Below are 27,525 nucleotides of genomic sequence, written 5' to 3'. Positions count from 1 at the left end.
TGAATGTTTCTCTACAATGCTTTATTAAATACTTTTCATTCATGTATGTATTTATCATTTTCCAATATGCAACTAGACAAAAACAGATAGGTTTTTCTTTACTAACAGTGAAAAAGAATGCAGGCTCTTTTTTTTTTTCTTTTTTTTTTTTTCTCCAGTTTACAGGCTCAACCTTAAATAACAAATACAAGACTGTATATCTTAGAGACAATGAAACGCAGTCCACTATCACTAAAACACATAATTTCTCCTGGTCTGCTAAGATCTCACTCACAGCATGTGCTGTATGAAACAATATATTCTGTGTGCTGTGGCTAGTCCAGTCTTTCTGCAGTTACTTCTGTAGTAAGATTATAGTTTTCAAAGATGCTTATAAACTCTTATAGCACTGATCAGGAGCTAGATTTATTCTTCTAACATTCAGCTCTGTTGCAAAGGTTCTTGCCTTTTGATAGAAGAAGAGAGACATTTCCCGATCCACAAGGAAGTTGTGGTAGATTATTGCAAGTCTCGTGTAAATCTTCAGTTGAGCTTTCTTATTGCCCAAGTCCATGGCAGCAGCAAGTGCCAATTGATAATAGCCTGCTGCATCAAAGGGATCCTGGAATAAAAGAAAGAAAGATAGCACTCTCTGTAGTACAGCTGTGTAAGAGGACATCCAATCTCAGATTGTAATGCACCAGAAAAATATAGTTACTGAACTTCAGTAAGTTCTCTCACCTTATTATTTAGATTCTAAATGCACAATTGAGTAAAATGATGTGAAAAAACATTACTACGTGTAATGATTTTCCACAGCAGTTTTTAGTATTTTTTACCTTAAGATCGTAGAAAATAATGTCTCCTAAGTTCAAGTACACCTTGACGTAGTACAGAGTTTCCTCCTCAAACTCCAGAGGAGAGGAACAGAGGGACAAAGCCTTTAAATAAAAGTGTTCAGCTAGTTCACAGTGACCCAAATGATGATGGATGGCAGCCAGCCGATGGTAAGCTATTCGTTCATTTAGCTGATTTCCTAATGAGATAAGAATAGGGATAAAACCAAAAGAGACAAAGAAGACAAGTTATCTCAAACCAGGAAACATGTATGGTAATTTTTTTGTTTGTTTGTTTTATATCTACATGGTATTTTATTGAATATAACTAATTGACCCCAAATGATGCATGCCCTAAAGCTATCCTTTCTTTTACATAGAAATTTCACAAAATTTCTGAATTTCAAATTGCTGTATTTCACCAACACTGGGATTTTCTTAAGAAATAACTACATACCTTTCGTGCATAGATATATACATACTGTGCATATTTACAGAAATATAAGTAGATAATCTTGAAAATGTAGTAGATAATGGGATTAGAAACTCCCTTATCCTTTTCAGTAAAAACTTTCTATCAGAAATTATGTCGTAAAAACGGATGATCAGACTGATCAAAATAATATATCTGTGCAGGTACAGAGGAATTAGACCATTCTTACTCAGTAGAACAGTTCTCAAAACTTCTAAGAATATTGCTTTGGAAACAAGCCATGTTGTTTTTAATCACTTTTTCCTAGGTGTGCTTGCTAGCAAGGCTACTAGCAAATCTGAAAAGAGCACATTGACACTTGAAAGCCTCTTGGTACAACATTGATGAGTATTACTGCTTGACTGTCAGAAAGCACGTTGAATTTGGACTTGGAATCCCAGGCTTAATTCTGTGCTGTACCAAAGATTTTCTGTATGATCTTAGAGTTTGAATAAGTTGTTCATTTTTTAAGAGGCAAAAATATAAACGATAGCATTATTATGAAATCCTGGCAGTAAATCGGACAGAATTTGCAGAAGAAAACATTTCTAGAATTCCACCTTAAATTGAAGATAATCCAGATATAACTGAAACTGGTCTTACCTAAATTTACACTGAGTATAAGAGATGCTTTTGCATATTCCATACTTTCCTCGTAAACCTTTAGATTCACCAGCAACTCCACCAGTTTATTGCATAATCTGAGTTCAGTGTTTTTGTTGCCAGACTCAACAGCAAGGGGAAGAGCCCTGTCCTGAAATGCATAAGAGCAGCTTAGGTATTGCAGAACCACAGGATTTGCACTGACAAACTTCCATTGAAGGAACGTCAAGCAACTTCTGGTTTTGTTTTACTTTTTGAATATTCTACATCTTAAACCCAAAAGAAGGGTTTGAAATCTATTAACACTAGGGCATAAGGTAAGTCTCAGTAAGTTTGCTAAGAGGTTTAGGATTTCTAGAACACCTGCTACAAAAGGGAAAAGCACGTAACTATCAGTGGGGGGAAAAAAAAACTGCACAAACCCTGTAGAAAGGCACTGCTTTCTCCTTTTCCCATTTACCATTAAAAAATATGTCTCCAGCAGCTTCAAACAATTCCATTGCTAAGTTTGGATCTCCTGTGCATAAAGCAGCATCTTGAGCAACCTGAAATACGTATATAAATATTAGCAATTGAAAAAATGATCTTGTTAAAGACTCTCTTCTTGTTAAAATGTAGGGAAAGCTATACTTGTTGACGCCATGTTTTGTCTTTTTTGGTACACTCTCTTTTTAAGCAGCTCGATGTTGAAAAAGTACTATAGGAACCAGGGCACGTACATGGGTATGGTCTCCATTTCTCTGGCAGTAGTCTTCTGCTAGCTTGGTCAGCATACATACAAAAACAAACAAAACAAAAACTACAACAGAACACCAGTAGCATTGTTGATAATTGCAAAATATTAAATTTGAGATCAAGTTAACATAGGAATATATTATCATTACAACTTAGATATAGCTAATAGAACAGTTTTAAAAGCCTGTGTATATTTTAAATAAACACAGCTCCATTATCCTTTTGTTCTAAACTAGGTATATACCACATCAGCATGAAGGATTTCAGGAGAGGAAGCATGCATGCATCTGCTCCAAAGCAAGTGAGTGTTGCTAGGACACTTCAGTATTGATACTGATGGGAAAGGGGACTTACATACAAAGCATGATGACTCTTGCTTTGGTTTTGTGATTTCTAGTTTTCAAATTGTGTTACATTAATGTAAGTCCAGCTCCCTGCTTCAGCTCTATGGCAGTGATCCTTTTCAGCTTGTTTTGGCTTCAGGCAACCTAAGAACTGTTGTATCATATTTTTGGAAGCTGTACATCTTAACAGTGGGTCTCAGTTTATTTTTATGATCGTATTTTTGTTACCACTCGAACACCAGCCAAGGCTCAGATCTTACTAAGGTCAAATTCTACATACATCCTGTTCTACAAGGCAGCACTCTCCCTTATAGCAAGAAGAATTTTAACCATTTTACAAAAGCAGGAAGTAATTTGCCAAATACCTACACAATTGGCTGGAAGCAATACAGACAATTGTGAGGTTCAGATGTATGCTCCATGTGGCTCTGATAGACACTTGATGATTATGTTTCAGCAGTCACAAGGGCTAGATCACCACTTCAGGCTAACTTACAGTCTGCTAACACAGCAATAGAAGTAGCAGCAGTTTTCCTGGGGATCTGGCCCACCAGCCTGCACACTGCAATGATTAGTATCTGCACCTACTAGCATACAGTAAGCATGCACAATTTGCTTGCTGGGATGTTGCAGAGCTGGTAGACAATGGTGGAATAAAATGAAGAATTGCACAGAACACAGAATTTGCATTGAAATAGGCTCACCACTCACAATCTTCATGGAATCAAGCAACAGATTAAAATGAAACACCACAGGATAACACTCAGACTTTCAGCTGTTAAGCTTATTACATAAATGGTGGTGTTGTGTTCAGAAGGTCAGTTGGTAAAATCTCTGGGAATGTTAAAATTACTCACTGTCTTACCATGCCACCTGCAGCACGTACATGACATATGCATAGCTGTGTTGATAACATACCTGAATATAGAGATCCACAAGCTCATTCTGCCTCAGAATATAATATATCTTTCCTGCCCGCAGCCAAGCATATGCCTCTCTCTCTTTTTTCTGGAGATCTATAAATATTCCAAGGCTTCTTTTGGTATATTCAAGAGCTGATCTGTAAGCCCTGAAATGGGGGAAAGACTGTTCATCACAGGGTGACTCTTGAGAATCAAGATTTGTCTTCATAATTAGAGAAGCTTTATGTTCACGTAAAGCAATATTTCCTCCATTGAGTGTACAGTCAATTTCCCAACCACCCTCTGTTAGCAACGAGCACCTCAGTCATCTTCTTTCTTTTGTTCGGTCTGTTTTCTGCTAGATTGTTATCACACAATGTGAGGAAAAAAAACCTTCATCTTAAACTCTTTTATAGTTTCTGCTTTTTCTTATAAGACTCAGAAAGAAATAATGTCTTAAGTACATTTTTTCTAAATATCACCCAGGCTCTGACTTGAGCACAGTTCAGACTAATCTGCACTTGCTCAAAATTTTGAGGTGACATGTGGAGTGAAGCATCCAAATTACTAGACCATTGGGCAGAACGTTTTCTTTAGCTATAAGGGCACAGCATTCTTAGAAGTGCTCACAGTTCTTGTTAGAAAGACCTGCCAGATTGACTGAGCTCCAGATTTATTAAATCCTTCCCTATCCATCTTGTGATAGGCTCCCATTGCCTTGACCCAATGCATTTTCTTCCACAAATGAGATAACCATTTTTAAATGTACCATAAAAAACAAACTTGCTTTCACAGGAGGTAGAAGCATATAGCAATCCATAATGCAGAACAGCAGATGGAACAGGTCAGGCTGTGTCTAATGTCATATTGAACACTTGCTATTATTCAGTATTGTTCTCAAGCCACAGAACCAACGGTCTTTCGGAACCAGAGTCCAAGCGCGTGTAAATTCCACGCACTAATTGCACACAAAGCAGCAATGTTTCCACCTATTTTAAACCTTCTACACGCTTCAGCTAGTTTGAAATCTTGACCAACTCCTTTGTATTCAGGCTTTCTGATGTATTTATTTTTTTCTTTTTGACCAACTATATAATTCAACAGCAGTCCATGAAGCAGAATAATTTGGATATCAATTTGAAAAATTAGAGGTTTCAGCTTCAACTACTTAAGGCTAAAATAAGCACCTTCTCTCTCTCTCTCTCTCTCTCCCCACAAGTGATAATTATTTTCCCTACCCATAATGAGGTATACCTGAAAATATTCAAATCAAAAATGATTCTGTGTGATATAGTAAGAAAAGACACAATCTTAAAAATATTTTTTTAAAGAAACTGCTGCATTTCTATAGCACCCGTTAGTTACTGTAGATCCCTACAATCTGTTTTTTCTTTAACGATAAGGAAAAAATGGTATAAGCAAGAACAAGAGCAGGGTAGAAATTTCTGTAGACTGATGCTGTGTAGTTCCGTAAATAGTCTTTCTGTTTACAGAAGTTTTGAAATTTTTTTCCCACAAAGAGAAACACCCCCGTAGAGACAACTTAATGTCTCACATGCCTGTCATATGCCATTCAGTTTCCCATAGAAAAATTGTCATGTGAACACAAATGAGTTACCCACCAGCAGTAACCCTAGAGGTGTTACAGTCATCTGGAGTTGCATAGCGTATAATTTTTTTCAGTCATCTTCTTACATTTTAAAAATAATTTCTCTTTGAAAGTACTGTTATAATCCCTGCTTAATATCTTGGATCCATTAAGAGATAATAGTTACATATTTTTTTTTTATTATTATTTTTTAAAAAAGCAAACCAGAATTCTCCACTACTATAGGAGTCTTTAATTATAGTGAAGTGTGTTGGAAAAACAAAGCAAAAATTACCAGTCGTATACTACTACTGCAAAGATCAAGGTCCTTTACCATGATATAAAAGTTCAAGTCAGGATAAAAACAAAGTTATTCAGCATGACTTACCTTTCTGTTCCTAAAGACAAATAGAGCTGACTAATGGTTTCCAAAATTTGTCCCTCCAGAACCTTATTGGACATCTTTCTAGCTAAAGATAGTTGATATTCATTGTAGATGACACACTGAGCCTCATTGGGAACGACTGTACTGTAGAACTGACACAGCAGTTTAATTGCTTGAAGTTGACCTAGGGGAAACAGACACACAATGCTACTATGAATCTCTATTTTAAAATGAAAGTCAAGGTATTTAAAAAATAATTCATTCCTATTGTTTCACACTTTCAGCACAGTCAATGAATAAAAATAGAAGCAATGACAAAAAGATTCCACCAGCAACTTCAACCTCATCAAAATTAACAAAAGCTAGAAGTTACTTCATCTCCAGAATAAGATAAATCTTTAATTGCTAATGTTTAGGCTGCCTAAATCATGGCAAAAATAGCAGAAATGAATATAGCACGGTTCTTTTAAATAGAACTCTTTTATACAAAGTTAATTCAGATTGCCCATTGTTTTCATTTATTTAAATTGAGTCTACTTCTTTTTCTACCACCAATGATATAGCTGTTATCAGTATTACTGAACACAGAAGTGTCTGTTTTTTATTTATTTTTTATTATTTAGTTGTTTCTTAACACATTTTCTCCATCTCATGATTTCTGACAAACCTAAGTAGTACCAAAAGAGCAAATAAACATGCATTTATGTCTTCCCCATTATAGAATGGAACAAACATTCCAATCACTTTGATAGCTGTCAAACAACAGAAAATAAAACATCATTTAAGGAAACAACTGTAATATACCCCTATAACAAATGCTCCCCCCCAAAACTCCAGCACTTACTTTCCAGATGACTTATCTCCATTGCAACTAAAAATGCCCATTCATAATAAAACCTTCCTTTTTCTCTTTGAGTTCTATTAACATAGTAACGTCCCAGCTGAAGGAGGGTTTGGATAAACTCTTGACCACAGTCCATACTTGGAAGTTTGGCAAATAGCTTCACTGCTTTGATATAATAATGCTCTGCCAGCTTACCAGCTGCTGCATGCAGACAGAGCATCCCAAAATTAGCCAGGGATATAGCTTGGTTATGAGTCATATTGGCTTCTTCAGAAAGACGCAGAGCTTTGTAGCAGCTTTCAACAGCTTTCTTGGTATTGTTTGTTCTTTTCAAAGCAATAGCAAGCATGTTATAAGCAACACCTAGCTGTTGAGGATTGCTCCCCGAGGAGTCCACAACGGCATTTAAAATGGTTGCCGCCACATCATACTGCCTGTAAAGAATGTATAACCAAGCAAGTGAAACCAAGTAGTTAATAGTTTCCTCTGGCTTAGCAGAAGTATCAGAGTCCAGGGCTTTCATCATGTAAATGATGGCTTTTCCATACTGTTTGTGGTGGCTGTACAGTTTTGCTAAACTAAGATAGATGGTGCTGCATAGTCCTTGCTGTTCATTTGTAAATGCAGAGGAAAGTGCTTGTGTGAGATAAGGTGCAATTTGGGATGGAAGTATTTGCCTGAGTTTTCTCAAGCCATAGAGTTTGGGAGCATTTTTGATGACTAAATCGATCCTTTTCAGAGAATCCATTAGAGTACTTGAGTTCTGGGAAGAGGAGACTTTTATGCAGCTTAACACAATGTGTGGCAAACACTTCTCATTGTAGGACTCTGCTAGATTGAAATAACAGTTTTTAGATAAGTTGTTCTGTAAACCCAAGTCGTTAAACAACAGTTGCAGCCTTTCTAGGAAGGGAAGTGCCTCTTCATGTTGTTTGCGTGCAGTGTAGTGTTTTGCCAGTAAAAAACATGCCCTAGCCTCTGCATGTTTGTTCTGGCTCAAAATCGTCCTCTTCAGAGCATGCTTTAGAATATCTGACTCCAGGTCAGCACTGCAAATGTGGTTGGGAATTCCCATGAGAAGAGATGTAGCCTTGTCAAAAACATGAGAACATTTTTCTTTGTTCTTCTGTGTCAAGTAGATGACTGTTAGATTTGTGTAAAGAGCAATTACAAAGTACAAATCAGTAAATCCTCCAGTTACTGCTCCCAGTGCTTCCTCAAAATAAACCCGAGCTTGAGAAAACTTCACTTTTTTAACACTCAGCCTGCCTAAAAGAAAGCAGAGCCTTGCTAGTGCCCACGACATACCTGCTTTCTTTGCTAATTCCCTTGCTACACTAAAAAAACTGAGCAGTTCGTCTTCCTCTGAAAAGCCATAAAACATGCTATTAATGAATGTATAAGAGAAATCATACAGGTTTTTGAAATCACTCTCATACTCTTTGTTATTTAAGAAGAGTAACAATGACTCAAAGACATCTGATTCTTGACCATCATCTTGATATATGTAGAAGCAAGGTCCTTCAGGTGAAGGAAAGATTTCCGTATGTGAAGAGCTGGCTGACTCCTTTCTTTCTGTGGCTGGCCCTTCTGCCTGTGTAACCTCTAATTTCTTGAACTTCTCCACAAATTCTTCTATCTTGCCATTCTTCTTGCTAGTGGTTGCCATGTTAGAATGTGGACATGGAATTTCTGAAATTCAAAAATAAATCACAGATCACTATTTAATGCGTATATACACAAAGGTCTTTCTTAGACCAACAGGACTATCAGTAGAAGATGTTATAAAAATGCTAGTGTTAGGAAAGCAGTATGTTAGGGAGAGAAATGAAAGGTAGAAAAAAAGAAATCAAGGTGTGTCAGAGAGGAAAAGGATGGGAAATGGAGGAATGGGAGTAAAAGGAACCTGCCACATGTAAACAGGATGTGTATCAGTATGCTTTTTTTTCACCTATGCCTCATCACCAAAATCTGTTTCATTTTATTAAACTGATCCAAACTTCTTTGTAATTGAGTGTATACTTAAAATATACACTTCTGTTATATATCTTCTGTTTTCTCTGTGTATTTAAGAGAGAAAAATCTGCCAGAGAATTACAATTCAGACTAGGTGATAAGCAGGAGGATCACTAAAATCTGGAAGTGTCCAAGGTCTGAATTGAAGGTTGGATAAATGATCTGAGGTCTGGGCATGAATTTAGAAAGGATTTAAGGTCTCAAGAAACCCTAAGCATGAGCATGTGAGTAAAATCATGCTTAAATTATTCTAGGAAACTAAGGCAGATTAGCTGGTAAAAATTAGATTGAAAATTAGATTAGATGGTAAAAATTGAGCTAATTGTATTGAAGTCTGAAGCAGGTGCTGCTTTGCTGGTACAGATTTTCTGCTTGAAATTACAATGTTTGTGGCTATCAGTGTGGTCACTGATATAAATTCTGCTATAGTGTTGTTACTGGTATCTTTCAAATATAAAAAAAGACATCATTTTTCAGTTTTCCCATTGTTATCAGGTTGTGATCATAGTGTAAAGCTAACAGCTGAACACCAACAGGAGCTTTTTGAAGGTACAGATTTAGAGAGCTTTCCTTAGAACTCAATTTCTGGAACTGTTAAACAGAATCAAATACAAAAATTGGCATTTAGAATAATGCAATGATAGTAACAGCTTAGCAGCTAAATGCCAGCTAGAAATAATTCTGCATTCCATAAGTATCTCCTTTGGGGAATATATTTATGGGATGTTTTCTAGCACACTGAAGATCTGCTGGAATTTAAACTGCACACTTTCTAGGTGTCGCATAAACAATAAAGTGTAAGGTGGTAATAGCAATAAAAACAAATTGTACAGCTGACAACTGGATGGCAAGGTCAATTGGATGGAAAGGCATCTATTATTTATAAAAGCCCAGAACATCTTACAGCAAAACCTAGTGAAAAGGTAGAGAAGCAATGAGAGTGTGGAAAGACGTTAGAAAGAGAAAAGCTGGCAAAGACAACAAAAAATTAGAATTAACATTAATTCTGCATTGAAACTGCATGCATATTTATTACCACATTCACGTGTTTTCTGAAATTCTTGTTCTTCTAATTGGTCTGTAAGAAAAAAAAAAAGCCATGCAAGTTATGGTATCTTGGTTCTTTTTCATCCTTAAATATCCTAAAATAAGACTTCTTAGTTACTTATGGTGGAAAAATTGGATGTGTCCTCTAAATTAAAAAAAAAAAAAAAAATTTCCTCAGTCTGACCCAAAGCTAACATACTACAGACTTGCCCTTCTGTACATAAAATTCACTGCTTTCTGCATGGTTATCATTGCACACAACTAACACTGCAGAGCATGTTGAGTAGATTTCTGCATATAGCATTAGAATTAGATCATCAAGTCAAATTGTTCTGCATGTAGGATGCATCACTGCTGCATTAAACCTGAATGCATATACTGCCTATTTACAAAGGGTCAGTGTAGATAGTCATTCCCTCCAACTCCAAAATTAGGTACAAAAATATTTAAATATTGCTAAAAGAAATTTTACCACCACTCCCAAGGAAAAAAATATTTATGGTAATTTGTATAGGTAACAATGACAGGCCTTTGTGACCATTCCAACGTGCAGATGAAAGGTGCCTAAGTATATCTTTTAAGGGATGCATCTTCCAATTTTGTTTATAGCTCTATAGACCTAGATTTAAGTGTTTAGCATAGCACACCGGTAGAACATCTCAGAATTACTATTTTATGTGGAAAATATTTGTCAAAATATCCTAATTTTCATACTGCATCACTGGATTATATCCAGTGTCATGCATACACTGGATGTAATGTAAGTGGTACTAAGTTCACGAAGGGTATCTGTACAATCATAGGCTCACAGAACTAGGTCTATTTAAGCTGTTAGAAAGCCATTTTACTAGGTTTTGTGACTCACCTCTCACTGACTATTTCTGCATCTCTTTTCTCTAAATGCTTTCCTGAGTTTTCTGCCCAAATGTCACAGATATTTACAATAGTAATTGTATCTTAATGCTATGAATGTCCAGTTGAGGAAGGGTTTGTAAATAAATATGTCTCATTAACAGATAGAGATTGAAAAAATAGAAAACCTGACAGATAGTTACTCAGATCACTCTTGCTTTCAGTAAATCAAGTTACATTGACAAACTAAACAGTTTAAAAGAAAAAAAAATGGTAAAGATGGCAGTTTTAAGGATTAGGAAACAGATGAGATATAGCAAATCTCCATTAAGCTCAGTAGACAGTTTTAGTACTTAGTAGAGGTCTAAAATTTTTCTCCCAGGTTTTTCTTTTGAAAGAGAAAGGTAAGAAATAGAGTCATTTTGCATACTGACATGAGTTGTGTTCTACAGCTGAGGTCTGGCATGCCTGAGTTATTGTCTGCATGCACACAGACTTGCAAAATCCAGCTAATGCACGAATAAAACCTTCAGCACTGGCTCCTTTCACGTTGGGACCTATGGGCTCTTCGGATGGCACTAAAGGAGATAAAGCTGTAAGATATTTGGCAAGTGCACACATGACCACAGACTGACCTGTGGCAGGGTAAGAAATTGCTGCTCCTGGTCAGCTCAGTGAGACAAGTCTGTTAGATTGCCTTACACTAAATCTGTAAAGAGGAAATCTGAATTGTCTCAACTACATATGAAGCACAAGCGCTTAGAGAGATGGTGCAACTAACAATCTGTTATTTCTTTTGCTACGTATTTGATAGTTAAATAAAACATGAAAAGGTGTATGTTTGCATTAGCTGTCAATATCATGCCACCTTTCCTAAGAAAAACCTAAAGCAGACAATATTTAGCTGAATATGCTGTCTTGTCTAACACACCACTCTGACGTTTGAATGCTTGAAGATCTGTTCAGTTCCACAGCAGCATTTGGAAGTCCTGCTGCTTGACTCACTTGAAAATGGACAAAAGAGGATTTGTAAATGCTCTGCAGGGAAGTCATATATCAGCAGGAAAGTAGCAAAGATTATTTAAATGCCATCTCTGTGATCAAACAGAATGTCAGCATATTTCAAAGTAGCTAAATGGCTGGAATATCATTAAAAGATAAAGTCACTTATAGCACAGATAGAGGAACTTCACATATAATTAGTATAACTAGTACAGTGAAAATGGGCAAAACTCACACTTACCTATTCTATACACAGAACAGACATCTGTTATAGAGGTTTGTTTCAACAAATGTACCACTTCTTCCACATTTTTTTCTTGTGGAAAGAAAGATAACTCTTCTGCTTTAAGAAAATCCAGGTCTGCTGCTCTAACAAAGAAAGGAGCAAATTAGAAAGCAGATTTGGCTTAAGTAGCTCACTGTGGCATTGAAGTTTGATTTTGTTGGAGATACTAATGCAGGATTTGCAGGTTGTTGTGTTCAAAATTGGTAATGGTCATACATAGGCAAAAACTGATTATATCTATGCTTGCAGCTAATAGTTTCAACTGTATCAGAGTAAATATTTTCTGGCATTTTATGAAAGAGTTTATTAAGAGCACAGATATTTAAGGACATTATAGTAATGATTTTTTTTTTTTTAACAGCTCAAGGCTACGTATCAAACAGAAGTGCTATTAGCAACATCTGAGAACTCCTCATTTCCACATTTAAGAAGTCCCGACTTCCTAGTAAGAGCCACCAATGCATACTGCATATGGTGCCAATGCATGCTGAAATACACATTTTTACAGGTTTCTTTATGCATTATAAGCAATTATTTGTAAAAGGAACACCATGTGAAACAAGTTCAGGCCCATAGTGAAGGTACTAGGAAAAAAAGAATTTGTATATTTTAACATAGATCTTGAAATCAGAAAATAGAAAATTTCTGAAATAGTAAAAATCCTCGGATTTTGTGATCCAAGGAATAGAGAGTGAACTGGATATAAGTAACTACAGCTACCTCCCTTCCCCAGTAAGAAACTCGGGTTCCCAACATTTAAGCAGATTTCATATTCTAATTGCATTGAATTTGTTCCAACTGATATATGCTATGGCAATTTCCATCAGAACTAAACAGAACCACTTAAATTTAACATTCAGTAATTTAAAGCTGGATATATTCTTCCTAAGCCTCTTTTGGTTTCCAAGTTATGTCACTTACTTATTTCCAGGTAAATCCAGCTTAACATGACTTGTCTTTACGAAGCCTACGTGGCCAGTAAACAAATGTCTTCCAACAAACCATTCCATGCATTCAATTAAATAGCCAAGGATCTCAATTTCGTCCCCTTCCTGGAAACTAATCTCTTCAGGCACAGCACTGTCATAATTCATCACAGCTAGACAGGATCCTGTTGCTGTGTAATAAAGAGATAAATAACATTTGCAGTAGGTACTGTAGTTTAACAATACATTTAATAGAATAGCAACTTAGCTGAGAAATGCACTTCGCAAAGACATTCCTGGAATCCCTCAGTTGCACATCCAACACAACAAGATGTGAAGCATCTAAAGATGATAAATTTTGTTTGAGCAATTAAAATTGTGACTAGCACAACATAAAGCTCACAGTGGTCATTTCCTAGCCATTTTAGATGGCAAAGTCTAAAATCAAAACTGTAACCTACTCCATGTGACAGTAGGAATTTCTTTAAGTCCCTTTTCCCACTTCTTGAGGGAAGCGCTAGCATCTGAACTAACTTATAAAACTGATATTAGATAAAATGCAGTTACAGACCACTATTATATGCAGTATAAAGACCAACATATATACCAGAAAATAATCCATATTTACTCTCTAACCTGAGCCCACCTGCATGCGTTTTATTTCTCTGCCAATATTAGATAAAGCAGTACATGTGTGAAAAAGCCACAAAAATTACATCAGTGAATATTCTTATTTTAAAGAATATCTTCAAATCTACAGAGACAAATTACTCTTTTCTACTTTGCATTTACAGAATATTTAGGACAAAAAGAAAAGGAGAGAAGTCTTCAGAGTTTAAACTCAAATTAGACGTGTCTATCCAATATGGTTTGTAAAACTCCTTTGTCATAGGCAGAGATTTATGCCCTCACTAATTTGACTGCCATGCAATTTGAAAGCTGTTTTCTCATCCTAATATAATGGAAAAAGACACTGAAGACTTGAGAGGCTGTCCTAACGAAAGCATAGAATAAATTCATTTTCTAAAGTGTTGATGTTTTATTGGAACATCTTACCAACTTGCCTGATGGATTTAGATTCAGTTTTGTATGCAACATCGATGGGATCAGAATACACTTTAAGAAACCACCTGAAAGTAGAAAGCTGAGTTTATGCATGAAACATTTAACTAGAAGTTGCAACAGCAGCAGTGATATTTTAAATCCATTTAAAATAAAAAAGATTCACCTCTCCTAGTCAGTCTCTTTCAATTCCAACACTGTTTGTAAACTTCAGATACAGCTATATTTTGAGTAATAACAACTTAGAGTGATAGTAGTTCTAAGGTTTTTTTACTTGCAGGGAAAAAAAAAAGGCTGTATCCAACTTAGAAGAATGTAAACCACCTTTTTAATGCTGCACTACAGGCATCTGGAACTAGTTTCAGTTATTTAGTATGGAAGAAAATAGAACACTTTTTCCTCAGTGTTAATGAAAAAGGGATGTTCCACAACAGGCTGCCATTAGAGACGCCTCTGTCTCAAAGTAGATGCATGCAGGCGAAACAGATACATATAAAATAGTTGAGTCAGGTACCTACTGATGAAAAGGGATCAAGGGCTCCAGAGGAACATTAGATGGCATGGTCATGTCACCATCCACAGATCCACCTGCTACATCGGCAGTAAAAGCCCCAGCCTCAAAGTAAGTGTTTATTTCACAGTCTGTAGCCGTTATCTTTCTTACCAGATTGTCAGGACATAGAACAAAAAATGCCCCTAAAAAGAAAGCAGCGTAGCAAATGCCATTTATGTAATGTTTTTGTGTCATACAAGCTTTAAAAGTTGCTTCAAGAATACTATTCAATTAAAGATTGAAAATCTGAGATTTCACAAGTATTTCCTTTCCAATTATTTGAAAGATTTTCATGCATTTCTGTCTAGTTTCTGTTTTGGTATAACAATGTCCTATGAAGCACAGAATCCTCTATCACCTTCTTTTTGCAATATTTTGCAGCAGATTACCTGGATATATGCATTTATATTCTCTAAAGGATACAAGAACTCTCCTTATTACACTGATTGACAGCCCATATACCCAGCATTCTGCCTCACATTAGCATCAGAAGATTCTGTTTAGGAAAAGCACATGAGCCTGGCAACTATCTGTAATCTCTTATGTCTACAGGGTCTACAATAATATTAAGTAAATTGAAATGCACATCCCTATATCTAATCCATTGGGCATCCATTCATTGACCAGTTGTACAAGATTTTCACTAATCCATCTTTGATTCTACTGAATTCTATGTTTGTTCTTTTCTCTGTATTTCTATTACATACATTAAAAAGATTTAAATTTCAACTTCAGTAAGTATTAAAGTGAGTTTCAAGATTTGCTTGTAGGATTTTAAATAAAGATGTTTTTCTCAAATTAGCCTTACTGCATAGAATCCTTCTTACCTTCCTGTACTAGCAGACTTCTGTACATTAAATTTAATGATTTTTCATTTATACAGACTTCAATGCCTGTTTCTTCCTCCTCTTGAGAGTACAGCCAGAAAGATTGATCTAGGAATAAGTTTTCCATGCAGTGATTTACAAAACCTAGGGGAAAAAAAAAAAACAGAGTTTGTTTTCCTTGCAGTATTAATATATTATACAAGAAAATAACTTTCAGAAGGACTGAGACTGGGATATGCATTCATATGACACCACTGTTGCTTAACCCATAACTATTGTTAGTACATAACAATGGCAAAATTTCATTCATCAAGTTTCATGCATTACAGCTACTTCGGGTGCTTAGTTGTCATACATTACATCTGAACAGTACAGTAGTTCTTTGTGCCTAATATTGCTGAAGTAGCAGACCACATCCTTACTTTACAAGGGTTCCCCATAGTTGAGCTATATTTGAAAGATTTGGGGTTAGACAGAGGCAATCAGTAGCAAGCTTTGAACAACAAGTGCTTAGCATCCTGTCTGAACAGGTAACTAAAAATAATCTCAAAAAATAATCTCCTCATAAACCTGTTGCTCAAATCAGCTGTGCCAATTTAAGCAGATACTGTGCCTCAGTATCAGATTCCTGAAGTTTCTTCAGGGCAGAGATAATGTTGTATATCAGAGTTAAGTAAATCACAATACAGTGCTTGATCTTGGAAACTGGATCTCCTTATATTAGGACTCGAGGCTTTCAAAATTATATCACAGTTACAGGAACATATGGGATGGTTGTAATAATCAGCATGCTGTAGTTGGTAAATGATTTAAAGGATCTGAAACATTACCTAATAGTTTGAGTATAAAGTTACAATGAATAGGAAGGGTGAGCAGCCACTGAACTGCTACTCTGCAGTTTGGAAGATGACAGTTGTTACCTGGCACTGGGATAAAGGCAGGGTCTCCTGGAGGTGGGGGATGTCTCTGCCTTACCACCAGTACCAGGTTCAAGCACATTATTTACTGCTATTAGGAGTTAATATTTTAAAGAATCTTAAAGTACTCTTCAGCAGGTTCCCAGACAAGCAGAAATTCTGTGCAGAGGAATAAAAAAAAGCATATTTGTATGGTGAAATAGCTTTACCCAATGAGTGGTAAGTTAGAAACTTCCATATTTCCTCGAAAGTTTTAAATGTCACCACGATTAGGTCTTGATCACTGTGAATAGAGAGCAATCTAGCAGAGAGTTCCTAAACAAAAATATCAAAAACAAAATTTTAATCACAATTTAACCAGAGGTGAGCACAAATTCTCACTAGTTAGCACATTTACATACCATGTACTAAGAAGGATAAAAAAAAAAAGATTCAGAATTTTGCCTATAAAAGATACCTGGTCTTTCACACGTACTTACAATATACATCCAGTCAAATTTTAATTTGATTTATTCTTAACAGTTATACCAACAATTCCAGTGAGGTTAACTTACAGAGAAATTAGGACTGACTGAGACTAAAGGTCTCTCTGGTTCAGATTTGTCTCTACGGTGGCCAATATTCTCTATATGGAGCGTGAAAGCCAGGCAAGCATCCAGTGTTACTTTCCAAGAATACCCTCCTAGCCCAGAGCAATTTGCAGCTTAGAAATTGCTTTTGCCAAAAGTAAGGGCATTCATAGTAAATAGCAGAAGGGACTTTTGTTGTCGTTGCTGTTATTATTGATGTTTAAAAACATCTAAATCACCTGAGCTTAACTTCTAGGCTTCATAGCCTACATTTTTTTAGATCTGCACCATCCTTCTGCAGAATGCCTGAGTTCTGTATGCATATTAAAACATGCTCTCTTTGTTACATCTTTGAACTTGCTGCATGTAGCATTGGTCCTGTGCTACAGTAGACATTGAACAGTCATTCCCTACTTCACTCTTTCTATGCGTTAAGACTAATGAAAAGCATCCGAATATTACTTTAAAAAATAAACACTAATATCCTTTCCTTCTTATTTGTAAGAGTTCATGTTGCTAGGGAGACATTAAGTTGTGAATTTAACTCAGATAAGCAATGATGATCGTTATAATGTTGAATTTTATAAGGTGAGAAGTATATCAACATTCAAATAAGTGCAAGAAATGTATACTTGAATGTACATTTTAGACAAAGACTGTTAATATACAAGCTAGCTGCTTAAAAATGGGACCCTGATGATATTAGTTGTTAACTTTCAGAAAAAAAGAACTGTCCAAATTTGACTCAAGTATCTGAAGCAGCATCTCAGAAGTCAGATGCACAGCTGACCTGTGTCATTTTACTGTATTATTTCCCACTGCTGTACCTTTCATTGGGGCACATCACAAAATTGAAGTGCATCTTTTAAAAACTGATACAGACACCAATTTTAAATCTACAAAAAAATTCTGTCAAACACTTTCTATAATCTACAAAAAAAAAAAAGCTTGGCCCACTATTACTTAAATAATTTTAAAGATTTCAAAAGACCTCCAAATTAATTCTGATTAATCTGTATATTTGTAATTCACGCAACATGAACAGATTAAAATAGTAACTCCTTTTTGAAAATAAATGTCCACCTCAAGCCTCTTCTGAAAGGCACGTCTCATCACTGCTTTGATCTTGTGAATACTTCACCAGATTAAATATTAACGAGAGCCTGAAATCTATTAATAAATTGCCAACACACGCTAAAATATCTCAGCCTCAAGGGCTTCACGCACTGCTGAATATCAAAACAACATTCTAAGGAAACTTATCGTTAAAAAACTTGCTTCCTTTAAAGTCCTTTTCCCAAGTCTATTTCTAACATGTCCACAACTCTAGTCTATTTGTGTGCTCTTTCCTTCCCCTCCTTACCTCTCTCCCATCCTCCAACTCCTCCTAAACAAAAGCAGGAGCAGAGCAGCAGGAGTACTGACTGTTTTCACAGCCACAAAATCAGCAGGCTGGTGACAGAGGGTTCATGGAAAATCATGTAGAAACAAATGCATCTAAGACAGTCAAAGTCATAACTAATTAAGATGTCACTGGTTGGCTTCCTAGGGATGGAGTCTAGGACAGGGTAAAAGAACATCAAAGGTGAAATTGTATCAACCTACTTTTTCCACTGGGAGGAAAAATGAGACTTTAAACTGTATTTCTAGCAAACCTCATTGGTTGTACACGACAGGGTTTCTATATAAAAACAAATCAATGACAATAAAAAATGGCTAACCCTCTTGTGTGCAGTTTCAACCTATAGCTTTCTAGCATTAGAAAGCCCAATATTTATACTATTCTCCTTCAGACTTCCTCTTTGGTTTAACTGTGTTCTTTCCAGGTAAGTTACAAGCCAAATGACTGTACACAACTGGAAATTGAAGAGTCAGTATGAGGGCAGATTAATAAAGCAGACAAAAAAACGGTTTCCTGTGATGCAACTCAAGAAAAAAAATTGATTAAAACCTTTAAATATCTTATTTAGTTGAGCTTATTTTGCATAAATTCAACGCTACCACCTCTTTCAGTGATTTGATATTTCTAATGATGATTTTCGGAACCAAGGGGAAACTCTAATCATTCAGATTCAAGCATACATCAGCTAGTTGGTAACTGAACCCAAGCATCTCAGAGATGAGTTCAGCAGCATAGAGCTGAGTTCTCTGAATTAAAACACCTGCCAATTCCAAAACAATTCACTTACACTGAAAACAGCTGTGACTTCCCTGCTGTCATTTTCCAGAAGACGGAGCTGTCCTCTGAGCTGCCTTTGGAGCCTGGGATCAGGACGTCCACTCTTGCGTCTCACCATCGTTAGCTTCAAGGAGATATCTGGAGAAGAGTATCCATTTAAAGTGCTAGAATTTGGTCATGAACCAGACTTGTAGAACCAGGAAATCCCTCAAAAATCAAGTAGTCTATGTTAAGAAACATTTTTGTAATTTCAGAAACAGACACACAGAAAACTGAGCTGCTGTATGGGCTGACTTTTTTTCTTCATTTTTAATAGCCAACAGAAATAATGATCTAGTACAAGGCGTAAGATTTTTCTCAGTTTGCTATTAGAGACCTCAACTACGCAGAGGATCTGCAAGCTTTTAGAAAACTTGTAAAACAACTGTCAAACTTGGGGATGGAGAAGAGAGAAGAGGGGAAAAAAAAAAAAGAAATCAAGCAGATTGTTAATTTATCAAAAACAGACAGCTCTGTGGACATCAAGAACATGCCTAGATTTCCAGATTTCCTGTGCACATTTTTAAAGTTGAGGCAAACATACTAGATACTACAATCTCAGAAAGAAAAAATGCCTCAGTATATTACAACAATTCTTAATGCTAATTTTAAATTCATGGATATCTGACACATCACCCCTACTACTTCAGAAGATAAACCAAACATGGGAAAAAGCTGTTTCTCAGCTAAGCTTTTTGAGTAGTACAAACCAAGATAAAGGAACAACTATGTGCATCAATTCAGGCTAGGGTCTAACTTGCTGGAAAAATGCTCTGCAGAAAAGGACCTGGGTGTTCTGGTGGACAACAGGTTGGCCATGAGCCAGCAGTGTGCCTTTGCCACCAAGAAGGCCAATGGTATCCTGGGGTGGATTGAAAAGAATGTGGCCAGCAGCTTCAGGGTTGTGATCCTCCCCCTCTACTCTGCCCTGGTCAGGCCACATTTAGAATACTGCTTCCAGTTCTGGGTTCTGCAGTTCAAGACAGATATGGATCTCCCAGAAACAGTCCAGTGAAGGGCAACAAAGATGAGGGGCCTGGAATATCTCCCATATGAAGAAAGGCTGAGAGATCTGGGATTGGTAAGCCTGGAGAAGACTGAGAGGGAATCTTATCAGTTCTTATAAATATGTCCAGAGAATGGGCCAGGCTTTTTTTCAGTAGTGTCCAGCAACAGGTCAAGGAGGACCAGACAAACTAGAACACAGGGAGTTCCATCTGAACATGGGAAAGATCATCTTTACTTTGAGGGTGGCAGAGCTCTTACTAAATTATTTTTCTCTTTCTATGAGAAATTCTCAACGAATCTTATATAGAAGTTCCATACTTCATAGGTGCCCATGAAATGTCAAAGCTAGAGGAATGACGATTACAAGCACTGTTTATATAGTTGTCTCAAGAATAGCAATGGGAAAGCATTGTAAGATGTAAAGGAAGAAGATTTCTTACCAGTTGGAAAATTCTCAGCTTGACTGAGAAGGGTTCTGGAACTGACATTCATGCATTTTTCATTTTGTGGATAATCTATTATGATAAATAAATGAACAGTTAAGTGCATTTTTGAAATCCACATAAAAACAAATCACACTGTCCTTTGACACAATGGAAAAATACTAGCACAAACTAATTTTTTCCCCCTTCTTGCTGTATAATTCCCTAAATATATGAAAAGTATCTGAAGATCAGGTTTAGGTTGGACTTGAGGATATTTTCCAACCTGAGCTATTGCTATGATACTATGATTATTTCTCTCATACCAGGTAATTATATCTTGACTTTATTGTTTCAATGTAAAGTTTCAAGATAACAGAGAATTGACGGAAAGGAAAACTGACATCCAGTTTGAGAAAGAACAAGATTCAGACATCATTTTCTCTTCATTTACACCTATACTAAGTAGTGACCTCCACTTAAGCTTAGTGCTATAAATAGACAAAAGCATCACTTATAAGGAAATCTGTATATATATCCTAAAAAATTTTCTTCTACTCTATTTAAAAAAAAATGCTTGTAATATAGCTGGGTGCAAAAATATCTTCCCTTTCAGTGCATTTGTTGATGTTACGTGGACAAAGACAAAAAATAAGAATACATATGCACAGCATTTTTCTGCTTTAGAAAAAAGCCATAAAATAATCAAATTTAAGGCTAATTATTGAACTATACTAACATTAGAGATTTCAATTCCCAATATTTCATACTGGGGGTGAGTACCAGATATAGACTTTTTTTTTTAATGGTGTTTGTTGAGATACTAATACCCAGCAGGTAATATTTTATGCAAAAACTAAACCTAATTTCTGTAACTTTTAGGTGGAAGTGAACAGTACAAGCAAACATTTTATTACTCAGAGGAGTCTAATTACAAATAACAGTTTGTTATTAAATTTGAGTAAAAGCATGAGTTATTATAAATACATTTCAAATATTTTCTGAAGTTTGACAGTCAGATTAAAATACTTATCATGGATTCTATGCTCCTTTCCTAATAAAAGGGACAACTTGCACATTTCTTTGCAAGCCAAAGAGAATTTATACTGCCCTGGGATGCTTGTATCTAGTATTCCTGGGTGTCAGAAGAGTGGAAACTGTGACAAAAAGACATTATCTGTCTAAGTCATAGGACATACAGCTTAGAATGAAACAGGTTCTCATAGTTTCTTGAAGTATCTTCATGTTCAGAAATGTCACATTCAGTTCTCCTATACACTAAGGAGTTTGGCCACTGGTTTTGAAAAAACTGTGCCACTCCACTGATCCACCCAGAAGTGTTTCTGACTTGCATGTTTTCTCTGTGTGAAATATGTTTTCATTTGCAGAAAAGATAGTACTGCATAATGGAAGCATGAATTCTAACATCTTTGCTTCCAACTCGTCAAGTTTATAACAAAAAAGTGCTACTGAAAGTACCTATGCTTCACTATGTTTTGGCTCCTAGGTTCTGATGGGGGTTGGAACTAGATGGTCTTTGAGATCTCTTCCAATTCAAGCCATCCTTTGATTGTATTTCATAGTTTTCGTCTCAGCTTATCCTCCTTAGGTAGTTCATTTGTCTGCCCAAATTGAGTTTCAGTATAGATCATTTAATACACCACCTTGTTCAGCAGAGGGGAAATACAGTAATTTGTTTTGTTGCATTTCACAGCTGTAGATGCTCAGCAGAAAAACATGACAGCTCTCTGCTTGCACAGAGCAAGGAATGTTTAAAAAACAAATAAAAATCCATCAATTTAAACACACAGAAAAGTCAGGAGCAGAGTATCGAGACAGGGTAAGATAGAGGTTTTACCCATTTGTTCTTGCAGTGTGTCCGTCTTGTCTCCACCCCTGGCAGCGCTCACTGTAGCAACGGCTGTCTCACATATCCAGCCAGGCACACATCTTCCCTGCTCTGTTTCTTTCCTCTCAAGGTTGCTGTCTTGCTTTCCCTCTAGACTGGGAGCGGGGATCCCCAACTCCGTGGTGACTTTAGAACTGAGCACAGACACACTACTGCCTCCGGCTGCCAAACTCGACATTATTTGCAGTTCCTCACAGTGATCCAATAGACATTATCAGCAATCTGAGGAGGGAAAAAAACCACAAAACATTACATGCATTAAAAACTAACTCACTATATATGCACATATTCAAGAGCTTTCCATCTCCTGGGGGTTATTTTTCATTAAAATACACATTGTTGTTTCAAAACCCACCAGGATTGAAAACTCATCCTATTAAGTAACAGAGGAGAGAAAACAGAATAAAGAAAGGAATGTAAAGCAGAAAACGCAATTGCTATGACAACAGCAGCATATTTTTGATTTGTTGCAAGGGACAGTTGAGCTGGCTATTCAAGATGACAAGGAAGGAAAGAAGAGCTTGGAAACAGCAGCTGTTTGTGAAAAGCTCTTCTGCTGCTGCTCAAATCTGAAGATACAGTAGTGATGAGAAGAAGAAAGGAGTGCTTCCTTAAACCCAGCTGTTAGGAAATACTTGTGATAGATATTCAACTTCCAGGTGTGGGCAATCTGGAGCATCTATAGATGTCATATCCTCATTGTAATATCTTCATTTTAATCAGGACAAGATGTTTTATCTTGCTAACATCTTAGAAGGTTTGACTAACAGCAACAATCCAAGCCCTGAAGTGAAATGTACTTATACCCAAGGCTAATTATTTATTCCTTGCCAGCTTTAAGGCAGAGCCTCCAAGGGGAACATCATTCACATTAACAGAGGCAATGTAGAGAAAAAGCATCATTTTCTAAAGGTGACAAGAATGGACACTGCATGCTTGATTGAAACAAGCAGAGAGATTTTTATAAATCCAGTTAAAGAATAAATCCTCTGGAGGAATTCAGTGTAGAAAGTCTGGTACACAAGCATATGAGTATTTCCTTGCAGTAAATCAGCAGCGATCCACTGCAGCCCAAGGCTACCTGGCAGCAACGCTGTTACTGGCACAAACACTGAGAAAAAGGAATAGAAATGAACGTGGAGCACTAGTTGCAAGCTTCACTGCTTTCTTTACAAAGTTCTGACTTGAAACATCCTGCAGGTCACAGTTCTTGGGTACAAGCTACTTTAGTTTCAGAAAAGTGCAACTAGGCATTATGAGTGCATCTGCAAAGGCTTTGACTCTTGCAGACAGTGTCACCCACTGACATTAAGGTTCATTTTCTCAGTAGACTCTCCTGTACCTTTTTGATTGGTTTCATAAAGCCTCAGGATAGATTTTCTGTCTGTTCTGTCACTTCAACTTGAACCCAAATTGCTCTGTGCCTATTCCAGCCATAGTTGTTAACAAGCTGCTGTCATAATAAGTGTACTGAGCTCGTAATCTTTGTGAAATTTCCACTACTATTTGTTTTCCAGCAGAAATTGGTTAAAATTGAAGTTGATGATGGAAAGTTGCTTTTCCAGAACTCAGACCAGTAAGCTGAGTGATCTCATGTCCTTTTATGATCTATTCCCAGACCAGTCTGGAAATATCTCCCTTCCCTTTCAGTGATAATAATGAGCTATCTTAAAGCTTGTTGCTCTAGCTTTCCCTTTCAAACAAACATCTTCTAACACTCCTATCCCTATCAAGTGTCATGACTTAAGTCTTTAAACCTAAGGAAAGTGATGGCCCATGTGACCAGTGGAACCAGCCTCCAGCTGTATGCCAAGGCAGGTTGTTGCACAGGACAAGGGAGGGACATGTTTGCACAGCTTTGACTCCATTCTACAGTAACTTCTCCTGTCTTCTGCATGAGAGTCTGTATGTTGGAAAGGGTAACATAGGTTGATTCAGAATCCTGTTTATAGAGTACAGTGCTGCAAAGGTAAGAACAAGTGGGACTTTTGAATGAATCAAGATGGATATGATCTGCTTCAGAAGTTATAGCATCTTAGAACCTAAGCCAAGGAAAAAAAAAAATAGGAGAAAGAAAAGCAAAATGATGTGTTCTGAGCAATGTTTCCTTGTGTCTTTCCCAAAATACACAGAATGGAAATTAAGATCTCAAAAATCAGAAATCAAAAATTTGACAGCTATACTCATTTCTACAGTTTATTTTCCCTTCTTTAATGTTTACCTTAATGAAAGGCCACCCAGCTTGTGTACCTCCATACAAGTGCTGAGAACAAGATAGTAAATAGCCTCCCTACAGCTAGACAATCTCTAGGCATCTACATTTATCTTAAGGAATACAAATTTAGTCCTAAGTGAGAAAAAATTCATTGAACTTTGCATCACATTTCTGTCCTTTAATATGATAGAGAAAGGTGAACAATAAGTACTGCAAGGAGCAAAATTATAACATTAATGCTGAGGTGATACTTTCACATCAATTGTCAGATAGTTCTACCACAAGTTGAAAGATTCAGAAACACCAAAGCAGAGGAAAATATTCAACCACTCTAAGATTTAGAAAACATTAATCTGCAGCACTTGAGTCACTCTCAGATACTCCTTATAATGTATAATGCTAACTTCTACCATTGTTGTTACAGGAAACTAGCTTTCCATTGATACAACAAATGTAAGATGGAGAATAAATGGATTAAAGTTTTTTTTTTCCTGATACCTTGAATAGTTAGTTTGTGCTTTACAATTAGTTCCAACTATCTATATTTAAGTGCACTGCTAAAATATTCTAGTCACAATTTAGAGAAAATTATCACCTGCTGCTCTTTGAGGTTCAACTGAGAAATTAATATTTGTGAGGGATGTTGGCCAAAGAAAGCTAACAAACCTTCCATTTTTCCAAACCAACCTCTATTCAAAAGACGTGCACACAAAGCTGGACTTATGAGGCTCCCAAGGACATTCTGCCTTCCCCTCCCCTTCTCACCAAGCACAGCAGCTGGAAAGGCCTGCCTTCAGCTGTTCTCAAACACACAGTTCTTCTTTTCCCTTCTGGAAGTTAAATAGGTTTGCATTATCATGCTTTCTCCCTCTGTTGCTTCTTCCTTTTTTTCAAATGCCCGTATCTATTTTCAAAATATAGCTAAGCAGAAGAATAAGCATATCTTGACCACTTCCGTTTCCCTGACTCTGTAAGTTGAGGGTTTTTCCTTCATTTTTGCTGTTCTAAGAGGAATTGTGGATGACAGGAACACTATTTATCACTCCAGTTATCTTTTAATTAAAGCAAGTTGAAGAACTAATGACATCTGCTGAAAATGTTCTTTTTGTGTCCTTAAAGGTGTTTTTCTAAGTATGAGAAGGGTACTGAGTATATGAAATAGGTTATGTTTGAACTTTTTCCCAAAACCCACACACAATGCAGTATTTCCTTTTCATTGATCACCTGCCCTTTCAGAGGCTCAAGACAATTTTCTAACACCTAACTTCAGGTTACTAGTAGTAACCATAATAACATTAATTTTACAGAGCTGAGAATCAGGGACTTTGCTGATATATGGGAGTGCTGTAGAAGTAGTGAGAAATATCTAAAGAATCCAGAAGTCAATGTAAAGCTGAATCAGTTCTTCCCAAGAGGACAACTCAGGCACACTGGGAATCTCATGGTACAGCATTGCTGTTGTTGTTTCTCTTGTGCATCTTTAAGGCAAAAGAGCAACTGCTACTACCTGTCTCTCCCCAGCTCACCTGAGCTCCAGTTGATCACAGGCAATTGTTCCACATTAAAAGTCTCCAGCCTCTTCTGCACCTGATGCAATAGAGCACCAGTCGCCCTAAATTTTTACTCATCTCATGCTGTGCTGCATTCTTCTGGTACTGCAGACCAAATGAGGCAGCTAGTGAAATCTGTATTATCCTCAAATTTAACTGTAATTATGTCCTTGACCTTGTTGCTCTGCTTTGTCTCCTGTATACCCTATGCATATGTCACACAGTGCCTCAGACTTGTAATAGTCATACTGTCTAACCAAGTCATTTTTCAATTGGATGCCCAAGTATTTATTCTATTATTCCTTCTTCTGTTTCTCCTAACCCACACTTGCCTCACGCCTTCTCTATTAGGCTAGAAATCTCTTACAACTAACACCATTATGAACTTTATCCTTGGAGTAAGGCAGCCTTGCTCTGCTTGAAATTCAGTCACAGGCATGAATTAAAAACAAAACTCATACTGTGGGCTGTAGAAGCAACATTTAAAGCAGTGAGCTTTCTTCCTCCGCTGTTACACAGAAAAGTAAAGCAGACCAGTAATAATGTCACGTGGACTTAGGCATCTGAGTGCCCTCCAAAAGTGGAAGACAGACTTCTTTATCACCCAAGTAACTTTAGTTTACTAAGAATCGATAACTAACCTATGTTGCAAGCAGTATCATTGTTCGTGTTTAGTCTACAAACAAGTCCCAGTAAGCTTCAAGTCTGAAAATAGATTCCCTCAGGAGTTTTAACCCTCTCATGATTCATTTTCTTCGTACTCCAGTAGCACTGAAATATACTTGCCATCCACACTTCAGATTTGAATGCTGACTAAGTGCAAAATTTCTGAGTTTCGATAGTGCAGACTCAGAACTAATATTGCTGACTAAAAATTCACAAGTTTTTGGATAACTCAAAAGAAAAAGCCGATTATTTTTAGAAAACTATAAAAGACATCTGTGAATCTCAGCACTTTGAGTGCTAGATGGGACAGTGTCCTGTGGTAGCTAAAGCAGGAGGAACACTTCTATCACAGAACAGAAGCTCAGCTCATGAAGTCCTGCCCCAAACAGCACAGGAGCCCTCAGCAGATTCTCATAACCCTGAGAGATCACATAGATACGTTTTTCAGTCATTTCATTATTGGCACAAAAGAGGATCAAGATATCAAGATTAAGTGGCTGCAAATTTAACACAGTAAGCCTACGATCAAATACTAGAACATAGTACCTATATCACAGCAAGACATACATGTAGAAAGAACACAAGAGTTCTCTTACCTTTTCCATGTCCAATTTGCTCTAATATGCCCGTAAACAGCAGGCAGCTCCGTGCCTTCATCAGCTCTGCTCAGCACTGACTCCAGCACAGCTCTTCCTGTTTGACCTTCTTATCTTTCCTGTTGATTGCACAGCCCAGCTGGGACGTGGTAAGTACAAAAAGTTGTCTATTAACTGATACTGTTAATTGAAAAGC

The 27,525-nt window shown here is 36.8% G+C and overlaps 1 protein-coding gene across 2 annotated transcripts; it reads right to left on the bottom strand.

The window, feature by feature from the left end:
• SH3TC1 (SH3 domain and tetratricopeptide repeats 1) lies at positions 1 to 27,413 on the bottom strand. 2 transcript variants are annotated; one of them, XM_015285844.4, is made up of 18 exons: positions 27,330 to 27,413; positions 22,252 to 22,524; positions 20,412 to 20,486; positions 18,935 to 19,062; positions 16,386 to 16,491; positions 15,260 to 15,403; positions 14,398 to 14,575; positions 13,874 to 13,947; positions 12,813 to 13,008; positions 11,847 to 11,974; positions 9,741 to 9,782; positions 6,689 to 8,380; positions 5,848 to 6,028; positions 3,888 to 4,038; positions 2,313 to 2,435; positions 1,891 to 2,041; positions 819 to 1,015; positions 1 to 601 (listed from the first exon to the last, which is right to left on the bottom strand). In XM_015285844.4, exons 2-18 carry the CDS (start codon positions 22,478 to 22,480, stop codon positions 371 to 373), a joined length of 4,026 nt encoding a protein of 1,341 aa, XP_015141330.1. In that variant the 5' UTR covers positions 22,481 to 22,524; positions 27,330 to 27,413; the 3' UTR covers positions 1 to 370. The 2 variants fall into 2 exon arrangements, 1 of the variants encoding a protein (XP_015141330.1); XR_005859287.2 differs by lacking the exon at positions 1 to 601 and having other exon boundaries at positions 881 to 1,015; positions 2,351 to 2,435.
• Between the last annotated feature and the right edge of the window lie 112 nt (positions 27,414 to 27,525).

Source organism: Gallus gallus, chromosome 4, assembly GCF_016699485.2.
Source record: "Gallus gallus isolate bGalGal1 chromosome 4, bGalGal1.mat.broiler.GRCg7b, whole genome shotgun sequence".
NCBI classification, from domain to species: Eukaryota; Metazoa; Chordata; class Aves; order Galliformes; family Phasianidae; genus Gallus; species Gallus gallus.
The sequence above is the reverse complement of the archived record's forward strand: the minus strand, read 5'-3'. Positions and strand labels throughout refer to the sequence as shown.